Source organism: Anopheles coluzzii, chromosome 2, assembly GCF_943734685.1.
Source record: "Anopheles coluzzii chromosome 2, AcolN3, whole genome shotgun sequence".
Classification (NCBI taxonomy): domain Eukaryota; kingdom Metazoa; phylum Arthropoda; class Insecta; order Diptera; family Culicidae; genus Anopheles; species Anopheles coluzzii.
Window position 1 is genome coordinate 5,455,590 of NC_064670.1, and position 21,576 is coordinate 5,477,165.

Below are 21,576 nucleotides of genomic sequence, written 5' to 3' on the forward strand. Positions count from 1 at the left end.
CGAGATGCGTCTCGCAGAAGCGAAATAATAATGCATTCAATTCAAACGGAGAAATGTGATCGTGCTTCTCATGCTTAAGCAAAAAAAAGGGAGCAAAAAAAACAGTCAAATGCCATGCCCCAAAAGCAATAAAAGAGCCCTCTCATTTCAATAAAACGTTCACCCAACAAAAGCACAACGAAAGAGCGAGAGAGAGAGAGAGAGAGAGAGAGAGAAAAAGAAAGAAAGAACAAGTGGGGTAAAAATAGGAGGAAAATCTGCACAGAATTATTAATGCCATTTCGGTAAATTTTCATTAAAACCATCTCTAAATCATCCTCAAGCTCTTTCTCTTTCTCTCTCTCTCTCTGCTCTCTCTGCTCTCTTTATTCGTAAGACATTTAATGTTGAAACGTCGCCAAATCGGGATGCAGCATTTGGGGAAGTTTTTCTTTCCCCGTCCTCCTACACAACCACCCACACCACCTACCCACAGCCACTTATACGTATACACATCAAAGATGTATGAAATCGAGAGATGAATAATGGGAGGGCTGGGGAGGGGGGGGGGAGGAGAAAATTGCGTCGTTTTCGGCTAGGGATGGTTTTGGTTGGCAGACTTCCATCCCGCACGGGTGAGACGGTGGAAAAACACAGCACGCCATGACTTTTCTTGCCGCTAAAAACGGAGCGGAAAAAAACACGGAGCGCACCAACCAGCGCAAAACAAATGCGCATGATAAAGTAATGTGATGCGTTCGAATTAAAAAAAAAACAATTCTGCGAACGATTTTTCATCACATTTTTAACTAACTATTGCTGCCGGTTTTTTTTAAAGAAGGGGAGAGAGAGAGAGGGGAAGAGAAGGCATGTCTGTGCTGAGACCTGAGGCCTAATCGAAGCTCACTTCCGGTAGTTGAAGATAGGCAATAAACTTTAATGGGCCTTATTTCTTTTTTTTTTTTGTTTTGAAGGGAGCTCGCTGGGAAACGATGGTGTTGCCACAAATATGCCGAAATTATTCGCTAATTTGCTTTATCGCATCACTTATTATCGTTATTAAATTTTATACCGCAACCAAACAGCGTTTGGTGGATTGTTTTAATAAACTATTAGCTGACATTAAAGCGCAAATGGGTTGAATTGAATTTTATATGTACGTTTTGATGAATCTTCTTTAAAAGTGTACTAAATTCAGCATTTTTTTTAGTAGAAGTACATATTATTGAAATTGAAATAGAGGTAATGCTTTGTGTAATACTAACCGAAAGCTCGCAAAACTGTAAATAACCGGATGACACCACCAGCCAAGTCCAACTGGTCAATGAATATCAGTTACATCGTGTCTTCCTCTCTTTTTCTCTCTCTCTCTCATTCTCTCTCTCCTTCTGTCTTTCCATATGGGGGGAAATAAACTCGTGCAATAATCATCTCCAGTCATCGGAGTAGGCCGTGTTGTTTCCGGGGCGCCGGGGGTTGTTGATCATGGCCCATTATGGCCACGTGCCTCGCACCCGTTCTTATCGATTTTATCATCACCATTCACCACCAGCTAGCAAATATTTGGCACACTTGACCGATCCTCGCACCATCCAGGCACCCACGACCACTGGACGCACTGGACTGATGCCCACTCGCGCGCCGAGCTTTTGCATAAGTAATTTATGGGCCAAAACGGTAGTTGACCGCCGGTTGGTGGCCGCTACCTAGCTCTCGACTCGTTAGACTGCGACGCGGACTCTATTAGGCTTAATAATTGCTCGCTAATTCGATTCCGTTCGCGACCTATTCGATTGCGTGCCGAAGGTGGGTGGGTTGAATTGATAAATTGTGCAATGGAGGAGAGAGAGAGTGTGTGGTGTGTGTGTGTGTGGAAAGTATACAACACTAAATCAACTGATCAGAAAGAGAGAGAGAGAGAGAGAGAGGACCTATGTTTCACTGTTGAAATGCAATTTAGCATTCAATATTTGGCCTACTTTGGTGGTTGGTGGTTAATTGCAGTTGACGAGTTCCTATTAGAAATGATATCTTGATCGTTAATAACGCTAGAATTACAATTCCTATTGGATTTGATTGAATTCCCATTGAATATTTCATGTTTCATACCGTAAATAGCTCCCTTTGCCCAACTTGCAAAAGTGTTTAAAGTTTGCTTAAATTATCGAACCATAAAGGCGTTGTTAACTTTATTACTTATCACATGATAAACATGCACAGTGAAGCATTGAACAAGCCACCAGCTCCTTTTCCCATTTTTAATTTTACTGTTCATTCTATGGTGATTGAATATCGCATGTTTCGCTTATGGTAATTTAGCCGTTCCAACCGTTCGATAATTGAAACAACTCCTGTCGATTTCCCGTGTTCCCCTCCTCTTTCCGGACTTTATGATAATTTGTTCGGAACAGAACTTTGCCAGGCAAGAAGTAAACCATTTTTCGCGGGAACCGCTTGTTTTGGCTGAAGTTGCTGTTTTTATGGTGGGTAATACGTGAGCTATTTACGTTAGTAGATGATGTGGAATGGATTGTAGGTATTGGGGAGGGGGGGGGGGGGGGCGTTTGGCGAAAGAATAATAAATAATAAAAGGGTTAAAAGGAGAAGATTTCTTTTTGGAAAATATAAATGCCATGTTTGTATTGCCTTTTTTAGATATTGAATTGAAAAAAATGATAAGTGTTACATAATTCATAAACAATTCATTATTGATTTGGATCAAAATGTTGACTAAAATATTAAAAACAAACTAAATAGAAACCATAGCATTGAGTTGAACTAATTTACACAAATTGAAGTACAAACACCAACAGAAGATCACGCTTAGAGTAGATTTTTTCGGTATTTCCGACTTAAATGCCATCGACAAGATGAATTAGAAAAGAAACCATTTATTTGAAAGAAGAAAACACCTTCAAAGAAATAATGTATTTAATTTGACTTTTTTGTAGCTTTGAAACATCCTCTAACAAAACATCTCCAAACGCTTTATACAACAAGCACAATATATTGAATCATACATATAATAATTCCCTCTTGCATGAACACCTTACCACTTCTAACATCGCAAAAAAAAAAAAATTAATCAATCCTGATTAGTGGCCTTTTCTCCCGTACGTACACGTGGTACAAGGAAAGCCGAGCAGCAGCAGGAGGAGGAGGACGGTTTGTGCGATGATTTTATGATGGTGCTGCGTTTCAGTGATCTATTATGGCCGGAATCGTTCGCTAAAGTACCGTACGTGACATTTGTACCACGTTCTCTCCACTCTTCCCCCATTTCCCATTTTCCCAGACATCCAGGGAAGCTAACCATTTCCAAAAAGGAAGGAAGCATATCGGCCCCTCTCGGATGCCACGATGTTGATGTAAAGAAATGGAAAAGACCAAGTGGAAGACCTTTGGTTCGTGCAGGGGGCAGAGGGGGGTGGGAGAGGGCATTTTGTGCTGAACATACATAAATGCATACATATGCTTCCTCTTGTCCCGTGTCCTTCTTCCCACTCTCTCTCTCTCTCTATATCTCTCTCTCGCTCTCCACTGCTACAACACTTGAATCGGGCGTGAGCCACAAATTGGGCAGCGAATTGTGAAATATGGTGCGAAAAAGTCAACCCAAAAGGGGAGGGAGGGGAAAGGAGGCAAAGAGGTAAAAAGAAAGCCAGAAACCAGCAGGCCAGGCACAAGGCGGGAGGAATAAAACAAGAAAAATGGCCCCCTGCTTGCTACACATAAAACGCAAACGCAAGCGCATGTCCGTCCGTCCGTTCGTCTCCGCGTAATGGGGATGGGAGAGAAAGAGAGAGAGAAAGAGAGAGGTTGTGTGCGTGTGTGAGTATTGACTCAAATCGGGACAAAGTACGTCCTATCATCCTTTTGCTGTGTTTTTGGTGGAGCCAGGAAGCAAGCTAGAAAGTACACACGGCCCCTTGACGAGGTGTATCGGAGGGTAAACGGGCCAGATTGTTTAGCGGAACGGCCCTGCGGTGAGGAGAAGGGCCAAGTGACCTCCGTTTCTCTGGCATATGGTGGACCGGACGGACAATGCTGCACTGAATTGAATTGAGATGAATCATTACCGGACGAAGCGGAAACGACGCGAACGAAGCGCGAGGAGCGCATTACATCTCTCCTGCCCGCTCACCGTTTAGTGGAAGCTTTGAAGCTTTGGACGTTGTGTTACCTGGGGGGCTTTCCATTATATCGTACGTTATGTGTAATATCGCTCACACATATCGCCGACAGCATCCCGCACACAGACGGAACGCGGGCTCGAAACATATGTGTGAAAAATATGGACACGGGCTGATTTTCCCCTTTATTTTCACCACCGAAACACACTTGGAAGAAAGGTGGGCAGGTGGGTGAAAAACTTATGTACAATCTACTTAAATTCAATACACAGACCAATTCCGGAGATGTCAAAACGCGAAATTTAATCAAAGCAACCATCTTTTTGTCCACCGTTGCCAGTCAGCGCGGGCACACACACAGGCACGCATACAGTCGCAAAGTGAAATTGAACCTTTTAACCCCCCTTCTTGCTCTCTGTCTCGCTCTTCCACAGGCACTCGCACGGGGTTGAAGTGAGTGAGCTCGTCCCTATCAAAAACGCGTCGTTCTCCATGCGATGCATAATTCAACGGACAGAGAAAGAGATTCGCCCGCGGAAGCACTGGAGGTGGTGGTTGTGGGAGGGGGGAGGGGGGGGGAATATTTATGTACCGACATTATTAGCCCGATGGATGATAACGGTGTTTGCTGGTGGTGGTGATGGTGGAGGTCCCCGACGGAAGAGACAGGACAGGCAATCATGCGCATCAACAACCGGAAGCTGTCGAGGACTTGCGCAAAGATCACGAGCCGAACCGAAGCCTTCTAAGGTTCAGGTTGACCAATACCAGTACGTACGGTGCGTGTTGTATCCTTCGGTGTGCTCCGGGGGGCTTGAGTTCGTGGACCGCCGCCGCCACCGCCATGGCCCCGAATCATGGCCCACTTGTTGAGATGGGAGCCCGAAGCGGGGAGGAAACCGAGGGACCGAGAGCGTCAATTATCAATGGAAGTTGCACTCAATTGAAAAGGATTGATTTGGAAAAGAAAAAGCCATTTATTTTTCAATTAGCGACGGGCGGGAAAGCGTTCGGAAAATGGATGAATATTTTTAAGCTGATTTGGAAGGAAATTGAATACTTTAAGAGAGTTCTTGGCTACTTGGGAAATAATGTGATATTTGTGTGTGTGGAAATTAAGCGCCTAAATGGATTCTTATCACTTAGTATTAGTTTAAAAGTTTGTTGTGTAGCTGTTTTCCTATCGTTTTCCCCCTTTTTTCAGTTAAACTATCATAAGTTCTAGCTTCTCCACATGTTTGTTCATGAATTCCACCGAAACCATCGAGATCTAATTGATTCTAAACTCGTTATAACGCTTTATACCATCGTTAATTTCCACATCGTTATCATTTTCCTTGCCGCTTGCCGCGCTCCACCGCACAGCGCACCACCGCACCACGAACAAAAACATCGCACCGTGAAACGTTTCAGCGGCGAAATATTTCAACATGGCGCTGGCGGTTGCACTCTTTTCCGTTTTCCTCGCAGTATGCGCGCACAATGCGTTCCCCTCTTCTTGTTCACGAAAATGGCGTCAAAAAGGGGGCGTGGCTTAGGCACACCATCATCAGAAAACATCGCACAATCAGGCGAGATTGTCGGGACCGGAGCGTACGGAGGCCTTCCTGCAGCATAAAAATCACTTAGCGTCAGTTCAAAATCCAACTTTTATGGAGGACGGTCGGTCGAGCCCCGGTGTGTTGCGCTTGTGTGCTGTGTGCGGGAAGCTGATGTTGAATTGTTTCTAAATTTTATCGTGCGATTAAGGTGGTGGTGTGGCGTGATGATAAATTATGAGTTGTGATTGATTTTTTTGTTGCAGCCACGTTCGTTGATGTTGATTGAAATGCAATTGCATTAATTGCATTGATGCCTAGAGTAAAGATAATATTTGTGTATAAGATTGGCCACCTATGCGCTTTAGTGTGTGTGTGTGTGTTTTGATATGTGTCCTGGAATTCTTGCATTTTGTAAACAAACTGGTTGTGAAGGACGATATATGATATTAATTTTATTGAATAGTATTTACGAGCAAGGATCCTCAGGAAGACTCACTTGGAGTTATTTAACGAAAATACCTTTTTCCATGAAGTTTATTAAGGATAATATTTTCATATATTCTAGATTTATTGTTATTACCTCTATCATTCAATTTAAATGATTTTACGTGTCAAATTAGATGATGAGGTTCTCAGAAACTAAAATATATTGTTAAATATTAGTCACTTTTACAGCAAAATTATACAGCAAATTTATTTGAAAGGACTTTTATTGAAATAAATTGGCAATTTAGTTTCAAAGTGGGAAAAAAGATCTGAATATACAAAAAACATGAATAAATGAAATCAATGAATTTTTGTTTTTATTGTTTATTTAATGAATTAATTCAAAACATACAGAACAAAACATTAAATATTATAAAAAAAGATAACAAAGACTTTTAAAACTGAAACATTTGTGGAAAATAGCAATTAAAATAAAGATGTACAAAAAACAAAACAAATGAAACAAATAAAAACTATTCAAAACGAAAAACGATGATTGAACATTTAAACAAAACATAAGAAAAAAACAAAATACAAAAAGACTACAAAACACTTCATACCACACTACAAAGCCACCGTTATCGAAAAATAACAAACAAAACAAGTACAAATGACAAAGTGAGCTTCAAAGACTAGAAAAAAACCTATTGCACACTTGCGGTCCGATTAGTGTAAAATTGCATCCCATGTGCAGTGAATGTTTGCGCGTTTGCCATAGTGTATGTGTGTAGTTTTGCCTGCTCGATACGCACGCAACTCCCCCCCCCCCCCCCCCCCTTTCGGCCGTGTGCCGTGCGAGGTGATTGCTGGCCGTGTGTGCACGCCGCTTTGCAGGGTTTGGTGGGAAAGCTCCGATACCCCGTACGGACAGACGGTTTTCCGCGTGTTTTGGTGAGAGGAGGACACCCAAACTGGCGTTCCGTTGTTGTTGTTGCTGCTGTTTGTTGTCGGTGGTGGCTGTTTGTTGGTCGCAATCGTTTCTATAGCGGAGCAAACAGTGCCGCTCCAGTCGTCGAAACGGGGAACGATTAGAGCCCGTTCGTAGCCCATGTTTTGTGGGTGCTGCCGTGTGCTGGCCGTGTTTTTTTTGCGACGGGCTTTTTATTCCGTACAGGTTGGTCTTTTGGCTGCTCTGGTGTGTGTGTGTTCGTATGTTTGGATAAAAAAGAGGCATTCGCGAAGGAAAACTCAACCCCGCCAAGTGTCAAAGTGGAGGTCGATAGCGAACAAAAGACTGGTCGTAATCGAACTCAAAGAAAGAGGGAGCACGGAATCAGTGGTGGATTGAAATTTATTGGTGTTTATATTCATACAATTGGCGAATTGGGAAGCGATTTGTCGGCAGTGGAATGCTATTACTATTAGCGGTGATTGAGTGAAAAGAGTGCAATCAGTTAAAATCAATAAACCAGGAGGAAAACTTATATTAAATTAAGTTTTAAATGAGTTTTATATACAAAAAGGGGCAAACTCGGCAAAAGTGTATTAAATACTCGTGTTGTCAGTGATAGAGTCTTGTCTTTGTACATTTATCATGCGCTACTTGTAGGAAAAAAGTATTAAAATTCATATAAAATAAAAAAAAGTTTATACAAAAACTAACACTAAAACAATGCAAAAATGTTGCAGAGATGTGTTGAGTGCAGTGTGAATGTTTTGGCAGTAGCGCACGATGCATCCGTCTGCAGTTGCGACTTCCCGACGGCAAATTGAAGTGTTCAGCAATACGTTTCACGACACAAAGGGGACGTGACATGTCGCTTATTTATGTGTTTAATTAATTTCTTTTATTTTCAATTCGAAACATCGAATGGTGCAATATATTTATAGTTTGATTAAATCTCTTCCATAGATCCATAATTAACAGTACCAGTGCAATTTATGTGCAATAGAAGTAAAGTTTAACAATCAAAGATGTATTTATGCTACAAACCATGATGGCAGCAGTGAACAAAAGCCGTAAAAGTGTGCAAATTGTGTGGCAAGCAAACAGCAGTATGATTTCCTAAAACAAAAAAGCAAACATCATCCTCGTTTCCTGCTCGAAGGTCGGAAAAACGGTCCGAATCGACAAGGTGCAAAGTGTCAAACTGTAACCGAGTGACACGAGTGAGAAAAGGCCTACTACTGTGTTGATCCTTCCAATGGGACAGCCTGAAAGTGTCAAAACAGGATTTGTTTAGTGACCTCACAGTCGCTCATCCATTGTGTTGTCTGTGTCGGTGTTGCTTTGTGATATTCTGTCGTCTCGCGTTCTGTTTGGACCGCAGTGTCTGTTTGTGTGTGCGTGTGTGTGTGCAACAGGCCCGTCCGCATGTGTGTTTGGTCGGGCCGGGTCGCGCCCATTCGGTTGAGTCGTTGACGACGCCCGCTCTCCGGTACAGCAAGCGATGGTCCTGGAGCACCAGGGAATGCTGCAGAATCTGCAAACGCTCGGCTCGCAGCCCGCCCTGCAGCTGTACGCGGCGGCCGCTGCGGCCCAGCTCGCCCCCCGCAACCGGTCGAGCGTACCGCCCCAATGGGCGCCCTTCCTGCAGTTCGGTGTGCCGAACGTGTTCGGTGGCCACTTTCTCGCCCGGCCCCGCTTCGGCCCGCCCGGTGTACCGCCCAACCTGCCCGGCCTCGGCGGAGGTGGTGGTGGTGGTGGCGGCGGTGGAGCCGGCACGGGTTTGGGCAGTGCCGGTGCCAACGGACTGTCCGGTGGGCTGCTGAACGGTGCTACCCATCCCAACATATCACCTCATCGCGCCATGCAGGGACCACCGAGCGAAGATTCCAACGATGATCGAGGTAGGTGGGAATGCGACTTTGATCGTGATAATTGATAAAGTAGGAATTAAAGTGTGTCTGTGCATGTGTGTGTGTGTGTGTGGGTCAAAACAAATCGCACATTAAGCACATAAGTGATCTGCCGTACAGTGCAAAACAACGTACCAATTATTAGCGAAACGCCGCACATCGAGCAGGCCATGAGTAATTGTTTATTTTTCCAGCCCACTAACGAGAGCAACATCTCGGAAGCAGTGTGCTGGTGGGATGGGATGGGAGAGGGGGTAGTTCTCTCGTGCACTGGCATCATCATTATTAGCGCCATTAGCATTTGCTCTGTGCGGTGCTCTTATTTCGCTCGGTGCCGATGCAATTATTCAGTCAAAACCGTCGTCTCAAGCAGCAGCTACGGCGACCTCGGCTCGTCGCCTGGTACACCCCCCGCTGCTCATCTCCTCCCTGCTCATCTGCTTCCTGTTCATTATCATTTTATTGTAATTCAATAATAGTCCACGCGACGCTAACGGGGTGACGGATTTATAATTCAATTATTTGTTAAAGTCACTCAAACACAAACGATCACGAAACGCGCTGTCAATACAACGGCGGCGGCGGCAGCGGCGCATTAGCATCATCATCGTCGTCGTCGTAGTTGGAGCGATAATGGTAGTAATTGGACACGAGGCCAATCGGCCACTGCTGGACCTGGTGAAGGGCTTTCCTTTTCTTAATCTCTATCTTCCCTCGCTGCACACTAATTAGAACGCATCGTGCAAAAGGAAGCGGGGGAAAAAATAGACAACAATTTTCTCCTCCTCTCTCGGGGCATGAGTATAGGTGTAAAGGGTCTGTGGCGGCTAGTATAAAACTGTTCATTGATTAAATACTAGTAGCATCAAATAAAGCCCACTGCCCACCGCTGGGCAGTTTCATTTGTCCAGCGAGAATCAACCCAACACTGTGCCAGTGCCATGGAATCGTAAATAGTTGTGCCAGCATCGCCAGCCAGGATGCACCATAAAACCCCAGAATACTGTATGAAAACACCAGAAGTTTAATCGTTTTACAGCTTAATTTGCTATCCATTGGTCGTTTCGTTTCCACCACCACCTGCTTGCTCCCAAAGCCATTGGTCAATCGATTTTACACCACGCGGCCAAGTTATTTATGTTGCCGTCCCCCGCCCGAAACAGTGTCATTTAGTTCGCATCAAATATAATAAACTTTCCACGCAAACCACTCCACATCCCACACGGAGGCACTTTATGGAAAGAAAGGGGGGAAGCGAACGAATCCCTCCCGGTGTAAACCATCCAGTAGCGCAAAACCCCCCAAACGCTGATAGCACGATCCACAAGCTAAGCGTTTGGGGCTTTTTTTTATTATTTTTACAGCGATCCCAAAATCGATCCCATTTTGCATTAAAGATGCGGCTGAAATCCGAAACCCATCCACGGGGCGGCGGTTTTGTTGTTTGTTGGGCTTGAGTTTTATTTGACTTTAGTTTAGGTCACAGTTTCGTTTTATGGAGGTTTTTATTGCGATTGTTGAATTGGTTCTACATGGTTTCCTTTTTTTTTTTGTTCGGTGGAAGAAGGCACTGTGTGTGGTGGGTTTTAAATATATTTTTAAAAATACACTCACAAAAACTGAACGGAATAAGCTGAGTGTATCCCTTGTTTTTGTGAGGGAACGGCTCGGTTGGAGCGATTTAATTTGTTAGATTGGCACTAAAATACATGCTGATGGTGGAAATAGTAACGTAATAGGCCATGAAGTGGATCGAAACTTTGGCTAGCTGAAATGTCAGATGAGCTTCCCTTGCTGCGACAATGCAGCCGCTTGTTTAGAGAAGCTTCTTTGTGACATCATCTGACACTTTTGTGATAATGGATGACCATTTTTGTTTGCTAGTTTAATTGAAAGCAGTTCTTCTAATGCTGAAAATCGATCAAATTAAGATATTCTTCTTGCCTTAAGACTGACAAATCCTACCATATCAATGCGTCAATATGGCATCACACTCTCTCACACACACACACACGCCCCAGTGGTTTGTGATTCGGGTCAGTCACGCCAATAAAATCATTAAATACTCATCCCCGAATGTCTTCATCAGCCATCGGGCGATCGGGCAAAACATTTGCATATCCGATTGCTTCGGATAATCAATCGACAAATTATTGAAATAATATTCTAAACAGCGAAGCGACAAAGCGACGAAATGAAGCTCAAAATCGAGGAAAACATAAAGCAACACACTGCACCTTGGAGGAGGACACAAACAGAAAGAAAACCGGAGCAGAAGCAGTGTGTAAAGAAAATGGGGATTGAGTTGCTGCTGCTGCTGGAGCTGCTGCTGCCGGTTTAAAATGTCGTCAACGGGTGTAATAATAATCGTAACTAATCGGATAATGGGAAAGCGGCTGCTGAGCTTTCGACGACACCCGGCCCCCTCTCGCTTCAACGGCTCAATAGCCGTGTCATTGAGCTCCGTGTTGTGGAGCTTCATAAAGAATGTTGAAATTTTCATTTAGTGGCCACAGCATTTTTTTGTGGTCGTTTTATTTGGAGGATCTTCAGCCGATCTTTGGAATCTTTGGAGGAATTCACATTCCACTGTACGGTGGTTTATTTATCGCTAGTTAACGGAGCTCCGGAGCTGCTGATGATCGTCCCTGTTGCGAGGTGTAATGTGATGTGTCTGCGTGTCTGGGGCGGGTGTTGTAATAAAACGGTACGAAGCATCGATCTGACACCTCCTGCTGTGTGTGTGTGTGTGTCTAGGTGTACCCTAGACTGCCGGCATTAGTATCTAATTCCATTCCATCTCACCCCAAGTCACCTCTCGCGCTCCACACTTGCCACACCTTTGCTGACCTTTGCAGTGGCTGGAAAGTGATGCGAGGCTCGAGTGTCTTTCCGCCTGATGTCTATTTTGCGTGGTCTTAGCTAATCTTGCTTGGTCTAATTTGTTGATAACAGCATCCGTAGCACCTCACACTTTTTTCCGAAACTGGGTAGAGGGAACCTTCTACTTCCTCACGGCGATATGGGCCATTTCTTTCATTTCTACGAATCCACGCAATCGTTTGTGCAATAAATCATGCTGGCCTCTCTGGCCGCCTCTTATCACACACACACATTCTGCTCAATGTCAACTGAGTTTCACGAATCAAGTGAAGTAATGGGCCACTTAGCCACTGGGCAGAGCAGAGCAGAGTTCGGACAGTCAGAGGTTGTTTTTTTTTGCTTTAATTTAAACGCATCGCATAATTAGCAATCCACTCGCCCTGACACGCAAACAAACCGGTCACCCAGTGTGTGTGTGTGTGTGGAAGATCAGCCTCAACCAACGTTGAACGGTTTGTTGGACCGGCCCCAAACCGTATTAATATTCAAACATGCTCATAAGCAATGCTGTAATTTTTCACCTCTCAAAACGAGTCGGCGGAAGGAAGATCGCGGCGAATGGCGAAGATCGATTGGTGTTAATTGTGTTTTTATTTAATATTATCTTTCGATCTTCCGCGTGCGCGTTGCGAAATTGGAAAATGGCCTTTAATGTATTGTATTAAAAAGCCATTTATCTTCGCTGCGATGGGCGATGGGGCTCATCCGAGTGTCCTTTAAATTGAATTGATTAGAAACGGGTCGGATCGGACGGTCGGTACGGTATCAGAAACCCGCCCGGCGCCACTTGTCAGTTGATTGATAACACACTCATTCAACACACACAAGTTTGACAGGTTTAAACTTTCCGGGAATTGTTTCGACATAAATCTCTGCTCAATTCCAACCAACCACGCCTAGAGACCACACGCTAGTGAGGAAATTAAAACTCTATCTTCACCCCCAAGCTGCTTCGCTGTGACTGACATCGTCGTCTCATTAATTCTTGTTTACATGAGCCTGCCCGTTTTTGGGTGGTGGTTGTTGGTGCTGCTGCTGCAGTGATTGAGCTGATGTGGCTGATGAAACTAGTGTGTGATTTGGACGGCGCCGGAAGTTGATTGGATTGACCCCGCGTCCTAACCTTTTTTGAGCGCTGCCCTGATCGTGCGCGCACGCACGCGTGTGTGTGTTTGTCTCGATGATGATCCCTTTCCATGGTCGCGATCGCGTATTTAATTTCGTTTGATTGCGCTCAGCGGTGCTGGTGGTTTCATTCTTTTCGCTTCACTATCAGTGGGCACAACCTTGCAGTGGGGAAGCTGTCTCCCGGCCGCCACTGCTGCTTGCGACAACGTGCACGCTGCTGTCCAACCGGAGACAAGGAAGTTGAGACAGTGAAACCTAACGAATTGTGGTGCCAAACGAGCAGGAAGAACAGAGGAAAGACTTCCCGAGAGCTGGAAATAAATTTTAAACACACTACAATGAGTCAACAATAGCAATTAAGACAGTTTGCTTGCCCATTAAGACCACCCCGGAACGAACCCCGAATGATTACATGTGAGTGATTGTTTTTTGCAGCATTCGATTAAGCTCGGTTAATCGATTTAATCGGTTTTGTCGAGTAGTTTTTTTCTTCCATTCTTTCTTTCTTTGTTGCTCCCCTTTGCGAGTTATATGAGTTGTTTATAAATGGAATTGTTTTTAGCATTTAATTCACCATTTTTTTTCTAATGAGCTTGATAGCAAGTGTTCCTGGAAATTGGGAAACACGGCTAATCGGTTCGCCTGTTTTTTTTTTGCGGTACCGAGAACTGTGTTTTAACTGCACAATTTTCGTAGAATTTGTGTGGTCGAAATTGTTGTGTAAATGTCTTTGCTTTGATTGCTTTTGTGTTGTAATCATTCCGGGCTTGATTTAAAAGCATGATTCAACCAGTTCTAGCAAAAAGAACATCTTCGACAAACAGACAAAGTATCGTCTTACACGTGAAATCAATAAATGTATGCGATTGTCAGCTCTATTACAGTTGCAAATACAGCATTTACATCGCGTAAGTAGCTTCATACAGTGCGCATAAAATATGTATTCAGTTTGTTTCGCTCACTGTAATATCATTTCAGCCGCAAAAAAGACATTCTCCCAAAGGGAAAATTTGAATATGGAAATGGTAAAAGCCAATCGGGATACATTTTTCAGGTACGATTTTCAATGTGAAATGTATTCAAATTGCATGCGTACTTTCTTATAGGAGAAACGATACATTTGAGGAGAAACCACAGTTTCTGGGTGTTGAGATGGGCAATAACGCTTTTCATGCTAGATGCTTCTTATGTGTAAGCTACAATAAAAGTTTAAAGTTTTAAAAAACACCACAAACACCAGAATTTTCACAACTCTCGAGCCTCTATTTCCACACGCTTTTCAATAATCATCCCCGTGCGGCGTACTGGCGTAAGCATGATCATCATCACCATCATCATCGACGGCGCATAATAATCATAATCAGCAGCAGTAGCAGCAGCAACCGTCGGAACCGTTCGCCGTCGCGTTGGGATCAGATTTCATGGCGTGCTTGGATGCGTTTTGCATGTTTTGCGCCGCACCAGCAAGTCCGTGGAGACGCGTTTTACAAAGCAGCATCGTTTTGGTGTTTGCGTTTATTTGGTCTACCACGTGGAGCGCGTTTTCGGGGGGCGGGTTCGACGAACAAATAAACATTGTAAATGGATTTCTGATTGTTTGGTGAAAAGTCAATATGTACTGTGTGTGCTTTGGGCATGCTGTGGCAGCTCACGAAACGCGTTTATGTAAAATAGAGCAGCTTAGGCGAAAATGTAGTCACGGTTTGAACGCTTTCCACCGCTTATCGTTTGCAGTGGGATAGTTTTTTTGCCTGCCACTTGCGAATCCTCCCCGCAAAAGAATAGTGAGAAGTGAGACAAATGAAGCCATTACGAGTATCTTGATGAAGATTTATGGACCGAACGTGTGCTGTGCCGGGGAGCACTGTTTTACAGTAACGGTTTTCCAGTTCTTTAAATTGTCCGAATGCGAAGCGCAAGTTGAATTATGTGAGTAACGTGATGTACGCGTTTTTCTTCAAACTTTACTTTAGCGCCACAAGAAAGTTATTAACAAAAATCATTCCATCAAAGTGACGGCCGCAACTGGCTTGAATAATTGTCCCCCTTCTATCTAACCCGTTTTTGGCCAGGGAGAGGGAGGGAGAAAAGATCCTCCTTCCATATCTTCCCCCTTTAAATAGTTCTAATTCAAACACGGCATGCTTGCTTCGGTTCGGGCTGGTTTTATCATCCAACTTGTAACAGCAACCATAAACATTCACCATTCGGTGCTAATGAGTTGTAACGAATGTAATTTAATTCATTCCGGTTGACAATACGAGCATCTTCTCCCGTTACCCGTTACCCAAATGCGAACAGATTGCGTACGCGCGCCCGCGTTGTTTTTGGCCCTCCGTCGTCAGGATGAGGCGGTGGGTTTTTTTCCAATTATAACTCTTCCACCCCAAAAGATGAGCCCCGGTGATGATGAGTGGGTTCACATCCACCAAAAACCACCACCACCGCAAACCCGGAGCAAGGGAGGGAGATCAGATAAGGATACAGCGAGCAAAAGGGGCCATACCCGGCGCTGCAAGGCACGAGGGCAAATCGCAAATGGCAAATGGAACTGTCAGGCAGGGCGACAAACAGGATAGCTACGATAGCAAACTCTCGTGTGATGCGCTGGCTGGGTTTTGGGCTGTGCTGTGTGGCGCAACACACAACAAAAGGCGGCCGCGCGGGCAAGTTATCGGTGGATGGAAATCTGGAAATTAAACACTTCCCAAAATAGAGACACTGTGCGTGTGCCGCGAAGGTCCTTTGGCCCAACAGCAGCATCTGCTTATCAATCCGTGAAATTATTTCAAAACCCCTAGTCAGGAAATGTGGGCTTTTTTGGGTTTGTTTTGCACAGACTGTTTTTTGATGATGTATTACAGCCGATTCACAACTGAACGAAAACGAACGGGGAACAACAAGGTAGTTATCATACTTGCCAACTCACCAGGTTTTAAGCACTTTCTCTTCCACACCTTCCTGCAAACGTTCCTTCAGTTAAATGTTAGGACTGAACTTTTAATAGACTATTTTACAGTTTTACCATTACACACACTCAGCACAATCCCTTCGAAAGATCCTTTCTTTTTTGGACGCAAACATGGCTTTTTCCCAAAACCTCCTGCCGATTTAAAAGTCAAAACATCCTTACCACTTTTATTGGCCTCACTTTGTGTTGCCATCCCCCCCCTCCCCCCCAAAAAGGATAAACACGCATCTTATCCGAACGGCAACGGGAACCGACCCCAAACTAACCAGCATTCGGATGATTGTGCTGATTCAAATCCAATTCGATACACATTTGTCTAATAAGCCGTGTCTAAACCGGCGAAGCAGGAAACCATTGAAAGCCCCTTGCCATAAAACAAACACTCGGCCAAACCCACACACACACACACACACATACCCAAAAAGAGGACGGTTTGTGCCATGCGTGAAAAAGGGCCACGGTATTGGGTAGGTGGGAATGAAGGGCAAATAAAAGAGGAAGAAGCAAAAAAACTACAAACACTCGAAACTCGAGAGGGGATTTGGGCAAGGCAAGCACGAAAACCACAAACGAAGACCGCCTCCTTCTTTCGCCTCCTTAGGCCTGCTGTTGGCTGCTGTTGGCTGGCCTGTTCCTCGTAAGACGAGTGCCGCCAACTGGAATACGAATTGGCTTATTTTGCGAACGGTTTTACGGGTGTTAGCAGGAAGTGGCTAAGCCCGGAACGACATCCCACCGGGTGGATTGGTGGCAATTGAAGTAGAAGAAACGGGGCAGAGGCAGACGACGACTTCAAACCTTTTGCCAAGCAATTTAGACTTTTGGGAAAATAAAATCTCAGTTTGATAGAGGTGAGGCAGGCAATGGAGCTTACATCCTCGCCCCCCTAGTGGGGTGGTAAAAAGGAGGTCCTTTTGGGGTGGCGAAGCGGGTTCACCACATGTTCCGTGTCCCACCTTGACAAAGGACTAACTTTGTGTAACGTACACGGGCAGTAAAACAAGGATTGGTGTAAATTTATTCCAACTCTGAACTCATTTTTATGTAAAACGAAGGGTTCTTTATGCTCTTCGGAAGCAGTGTGTGTGTGTTGGTTTGTGTCCAATAGAAATGGGAGACAATTTAAATAGAACCAAAAAAATCAAACCACCAACACCGTTTACGATTGAAATCAATTTTAATGCTCAAATAAGAATTGCAATTCCCTCTTTTTTTTTATTCCAAAGGTGAAAAGTAAAGGGAAACTCTCTACCAAACAAATGTGTAAATATTGGTGTGACAGCAAGGGGGTTAGGACCCTTGGTCAATCTGTGTTTCTGTGCAATCAAGGGTGACAAAACCTAAGGAACAATTCAAACAGACGGGCACTCGATCTGCCCATTTCGTCACGCACCGTATGTTGTTGCATAGCTCGATTGTTACCGTATTTTACATAAAAACCACACCCGGATTAGTATTGCGGGATTGCGGGCACGAGAAAAACGCCTTTAATTACATCCGATTTGCAATCATTTAGTGTGTGTGCTTCTTTCTCGCCTGGTGCTAGTGCTGGTACTTGTAAGGAGGTTTATTTTATAAACATTGCCTCATTTTTCTCGCGCCACTTCACGCGCAGTGGCAGGTGCGCGCAACCGTTGCTAAGTGCAAAAGTAAAGGGATACACAACACCCGGCGTACAAGATCTCATAAATAATCCCACCAGAAAACCAGATCGGTGGCGTGTCTCGGTGGCTCGTTCGTTCATTCAATTACAATTGGATTCGGATGCTTCTGTCCGTTCCTGCGTGCTCCTGAAAACCCCTGGCTTGCTCGCCCCTTTTGCTTTCGGGATGAAAAATCAACCGGCAAAGTGGCCAATTGAGTGGCGAATTGGGAGGGGAGGAAAAAGGGTTTAACTTTTCAAGGGTGTTTTGCTGGTTTGCTATTCATCATCTTTTTTTTGCCGTATGATCCCTTGTCCCTTTTTCTTGGGATGTTGTGGGATGGAAAATGTGGCTCTTTGTGGGTTTCTCCATGTCAAGTGGATAGTTCGAGACCAATTCGAGGGATCAGATGCCGCTGTGTGAATTATTATTATTGAACGTTCGATCGAAACTCACTACAAGTTCAATCCCCACGAGGCGCATATTGGTTTCAAATTGAAAGAAACAAGATAGACTATAGACAAGAGACAGAGCCGTGCCGTTGATTGAACTAGATTTGGAGAACATTTGGTGTACCGCAAAAGCCACATCGAACACATCCTAAAGCGACATTAAGTTTTATTAAAAAGAAACATTTCGAAACATTACCATACGGATCGTAGCAACCATGTTCGTAGCAACGCTCTGTCTCCTTCCACCGAAAAAGGCCATTTCTCGGTTCCACCAAACTCTCCAGGAACACCAGCAGGATCAAAGGCAAATAATACAAGGGATGTGATCGAAATTGCGGTAGCAGCAGCAGCAGCAGCAGTAGCATCAGTATCAGTATCACGCTCCACAGCCACAAGAGCAATGCTTCGAGAGCGAGAGATGAAAGAAATAGATTGTGTATGAAAATTTAGATTAATTGGATGCCAAATTGGATTGCCCGATGCTCTCCTCCTCCCCACTGTCACATTCGATGGCAAGGTATGATGCTGCTGCTGCTGCTACTGCTACTGCTAAGTATAACTTTTTGCCGTGGAGTTTTGTGTCGTGATGTTATGCTCTGTGTGGGGGACAGAGTTTTATTTCCAGACTTCTGCTGCTACTGCTGCTACTCAAAAGACCAATCAAACTGTTTGTGGTTTTAAGTTTTATTATTTGCTGTTGAGTGCTGCCGCTACCCTGGGGGGAATGTGTATGTTTGTCCCCACGATTTGGCTGCCAGTGTATGTGTTTGTGTCCTTGTGCCTGTAGGCCTACGCAACGCAAACAAACTTCCACGGAAGCTGTGCTAAAAAAAGCAAACCATTTCGGCAACTGCGAACTGCGTGAAATTAAATTAGCTACAAAACACGAAAACCACCCCCTCAAAGGTTACCCCATGGCCAGTGGTTTGGATGGAGTGGAGTTTTTGGGGAAGTTGCTGCACAAAAGTTGTTTTATTACCTTTTTAACAAATGTAAAAAAAAATCATGCTACACAGCATTACGGTGGGATTTTGGAATTTTTCAACATTCAAAAGTTGATCCCTAAACCTACACACGCTTCAACCAACTTTCCAAATCGTTTCCAGCAAATTGAGCTTTTCACGAACGTTTCCCATTCTGCCAGAACACGCGCTTGCTGGCCGTACTTGCTCAACTGTCAATAGGAGCTCTCCTAGGTCTTTTACTTTGCAGCCATTTGCTGACGTGGTCCTTCGAAATCACTCCCCCGCCCCTTCCGCAAAACTCTCCCAACTACTTTGTTGAGCTAGCAAGCACCACACCCTTTTTTGCCGGCACTGTACTGTACTCTACTGTACTGTCGGAGCTCCTATTAATGACACTGTAATTGGCAGCGACGGAGGCCAACGACGATGGGAAATACGAGTTGCTGTGCAAGTTTTTGGAATTATTGTTTAAAAAGTTTAATTTTACTTTAATTTCTGTCGGTAGATTGTTTGCACTCAAGCTTCAATATTAAACCGCTGAAAAACATAACTAACAATAGTTCTGTTTGTCAAACGCTGGTTTGAGGCGGAAAATATGTCAATTTATTCAATTGGCACTCCCATAATTATAGCCACGGGTACAAATATGGTATTTTCAATGAAGTCCAATTAATAATGCATAGCAAAAAAAAGCTCTCGCCATTGCGTGGCATGGGCCAGGGGCATGTACACATATACACACAGGCGCACATTATAGCCGCTTCAGTGCACGCAATTTTCATCACTCCGTGAGCGCCGTGGATGAAGGAGGAAAATTGAATGTAGATTAACATAATAACATATTAATTATGGGCCTAGCACCAACGCCTATTTTTTAAATGCAGAATGACTTTTCCGAGCCTCGAAAATGAGCAGGACATTTTTTTATGATTTTATTTAAAAAAGATATTTAAAACGTTACTGTAGAGTTTCCACCAAATAAGACGTCCATATTGGTATTGGGGTGTAGTACCACCATCGCTAAACTCACAAACACGTTGTTCGACTGATAAAATCTTATCTTGTGCAGCCTTCCTGCTGCTGCTGCTGCTGCTGCTGTTGTTGCCCGGAAGTGACACATTAATTTCCACCTTCGCCCCGTAGTTCCTCCTTTGGGGAGGGACGCGCTTGCACATGCTGTTTGAAAACAAGACAGCAACAGCAACTGAAGGGGTTTTCCGCGCCCGCGTGTAGTTGGTCTTGCTTTTTTGAATGTTAATTCCCCCCCGACGGCTTTGGAGAAAAATTGCCGTTTCTCGCTCCACTCCATACCGCAAGGACCGCAGCCATGTTGTGTAGAGCGTCACTGGCGGGAGAAACAGATCCTTCCCGTCTTTTTGTGTATGCGTTTTTTGTCTCTGTAGTCCAACACAGCTGATGGCACAGCAATTTGGCACACCTAATGAGCTTAAGCGCTTGTTGTTATTGTACGAGCACGGACAACACACGCCGTTGTTTGGGGCCGTTTAAGGACGCCGAAAGGAAGCGAGTTTAAGGTAAACCACTGCTGAGCTGGGGCGAGCTTTGTGTAACAGATTTGGGCGACCCCCAGCCCATTCGCGACACTCGCAGTCACACTCGTTATGCCAGCAAAGAAAGAAGTCGCTCAAACCACTCCACCAGGAACCACCAACCCCGCCCCCGAGGCCAGTCAGTCAGGCCGCCGGTCCGTCCGGTCGAGCGGTAAATTATCTTGAAATTATTTCTGCTGTTTTCAATTTTCGGTTTTACTATCCTTTTAACGTTCGTTCTTATTATCTCTTCACAATTTATTGCCCCCAGGGAAGGGAGCGGAAGGAGGGTTGCGAGGGTTGCGAGGGTTTTGCGCATCTCGGGCCTGCGCATTCGCAACACCGTCCGCCGTGCGCTGCGTTTTGGGATGCGTTTGGAGTTTCCAGTCTGCCAGTCGGCGTGTCGGCGCGGTCGGCTTTTGCTGACTGAAACTGGTTCCTTCCAACTGTTTTGCGGCACACAGCCACATACACACACACACACACACAGGGCTCCATAATACATCGGCTGCGAGGGCTCTCGCGCTCATGTTTGGGCATCAATTATAAGCTTTCGTGCCGACTGTGACTCTGACAAGGGAGGTTTTTGCGTTTGGGGGGCCGAGAAGCCGGGTGAAGAGGAGACGCCCCCCTCCCTCCCCAAGGGGTTTTCACTGTACAGAAAGTACGAAGGCTGCTAAAGGCGATCAATTTGTCGGTAGGTGCGACAACACTACGGGGTGCAATAGGGCGGAGAGCCAGTGTCTGCAAAACTTAAAAAGGGCCTAATGAACAACGTGGTGTTTGAGTCGTTTTTTCGTCTCCTTACGTGTGTGTGTGTGTCGACTGTGCCCGCTGTTCAGATCACGCGACTAATTTCAATTACTGCTCATTTGTACAAATCGACCTCGGTGCTTGTGAAAATGAATGAGGTAAAATTGGTCGCCCCGGAATGGCGCCCCCGGGGCGAGTGCAGAAATTAATTAAACAAACTCTGCACAAAATAGAGCAGTGAGTAAACTTTTCATTAAATTTTGTTGAAATTTCGCTTCCGCTTTTCACTGAGA

At 44.7% G+C, this 21,576-nt stretch overlaps 1 protein-coding gene across 2 annotated transcripts in view; it reads left to right on the forward strand.

Annotated features, from left to right (window-relative positions):
- The first annotated feature begins 5,600 nt into the window (after positions 1-5,600).
- Positions 5,601-21,576, forward strand: part of LOC120950600 (homeobox protein unc-4-like) — a 61,634-nt gene continuing 45,658 nt past the window's right edge. The window contains exons 1-2 of one of the 2 annotated variants that reach the window (XM_049610932.1): positions 5,601-5,972; positions 7,992-8,929. In XM_049610932.1, the coding sequence (XP_049466889.1) occupies positions 8,530-8,929 (400 nt within the window). In that variant the 5' untranslated portion in view covers positions 5,601-5,972; positions 7,992-8,529. The remainder of the gene's footprint in view (positions 5,973-7,991; positions 8,930-21,576) is intronic. The other variant, XM_049610931.1, reaches the window with a different exon arrangement.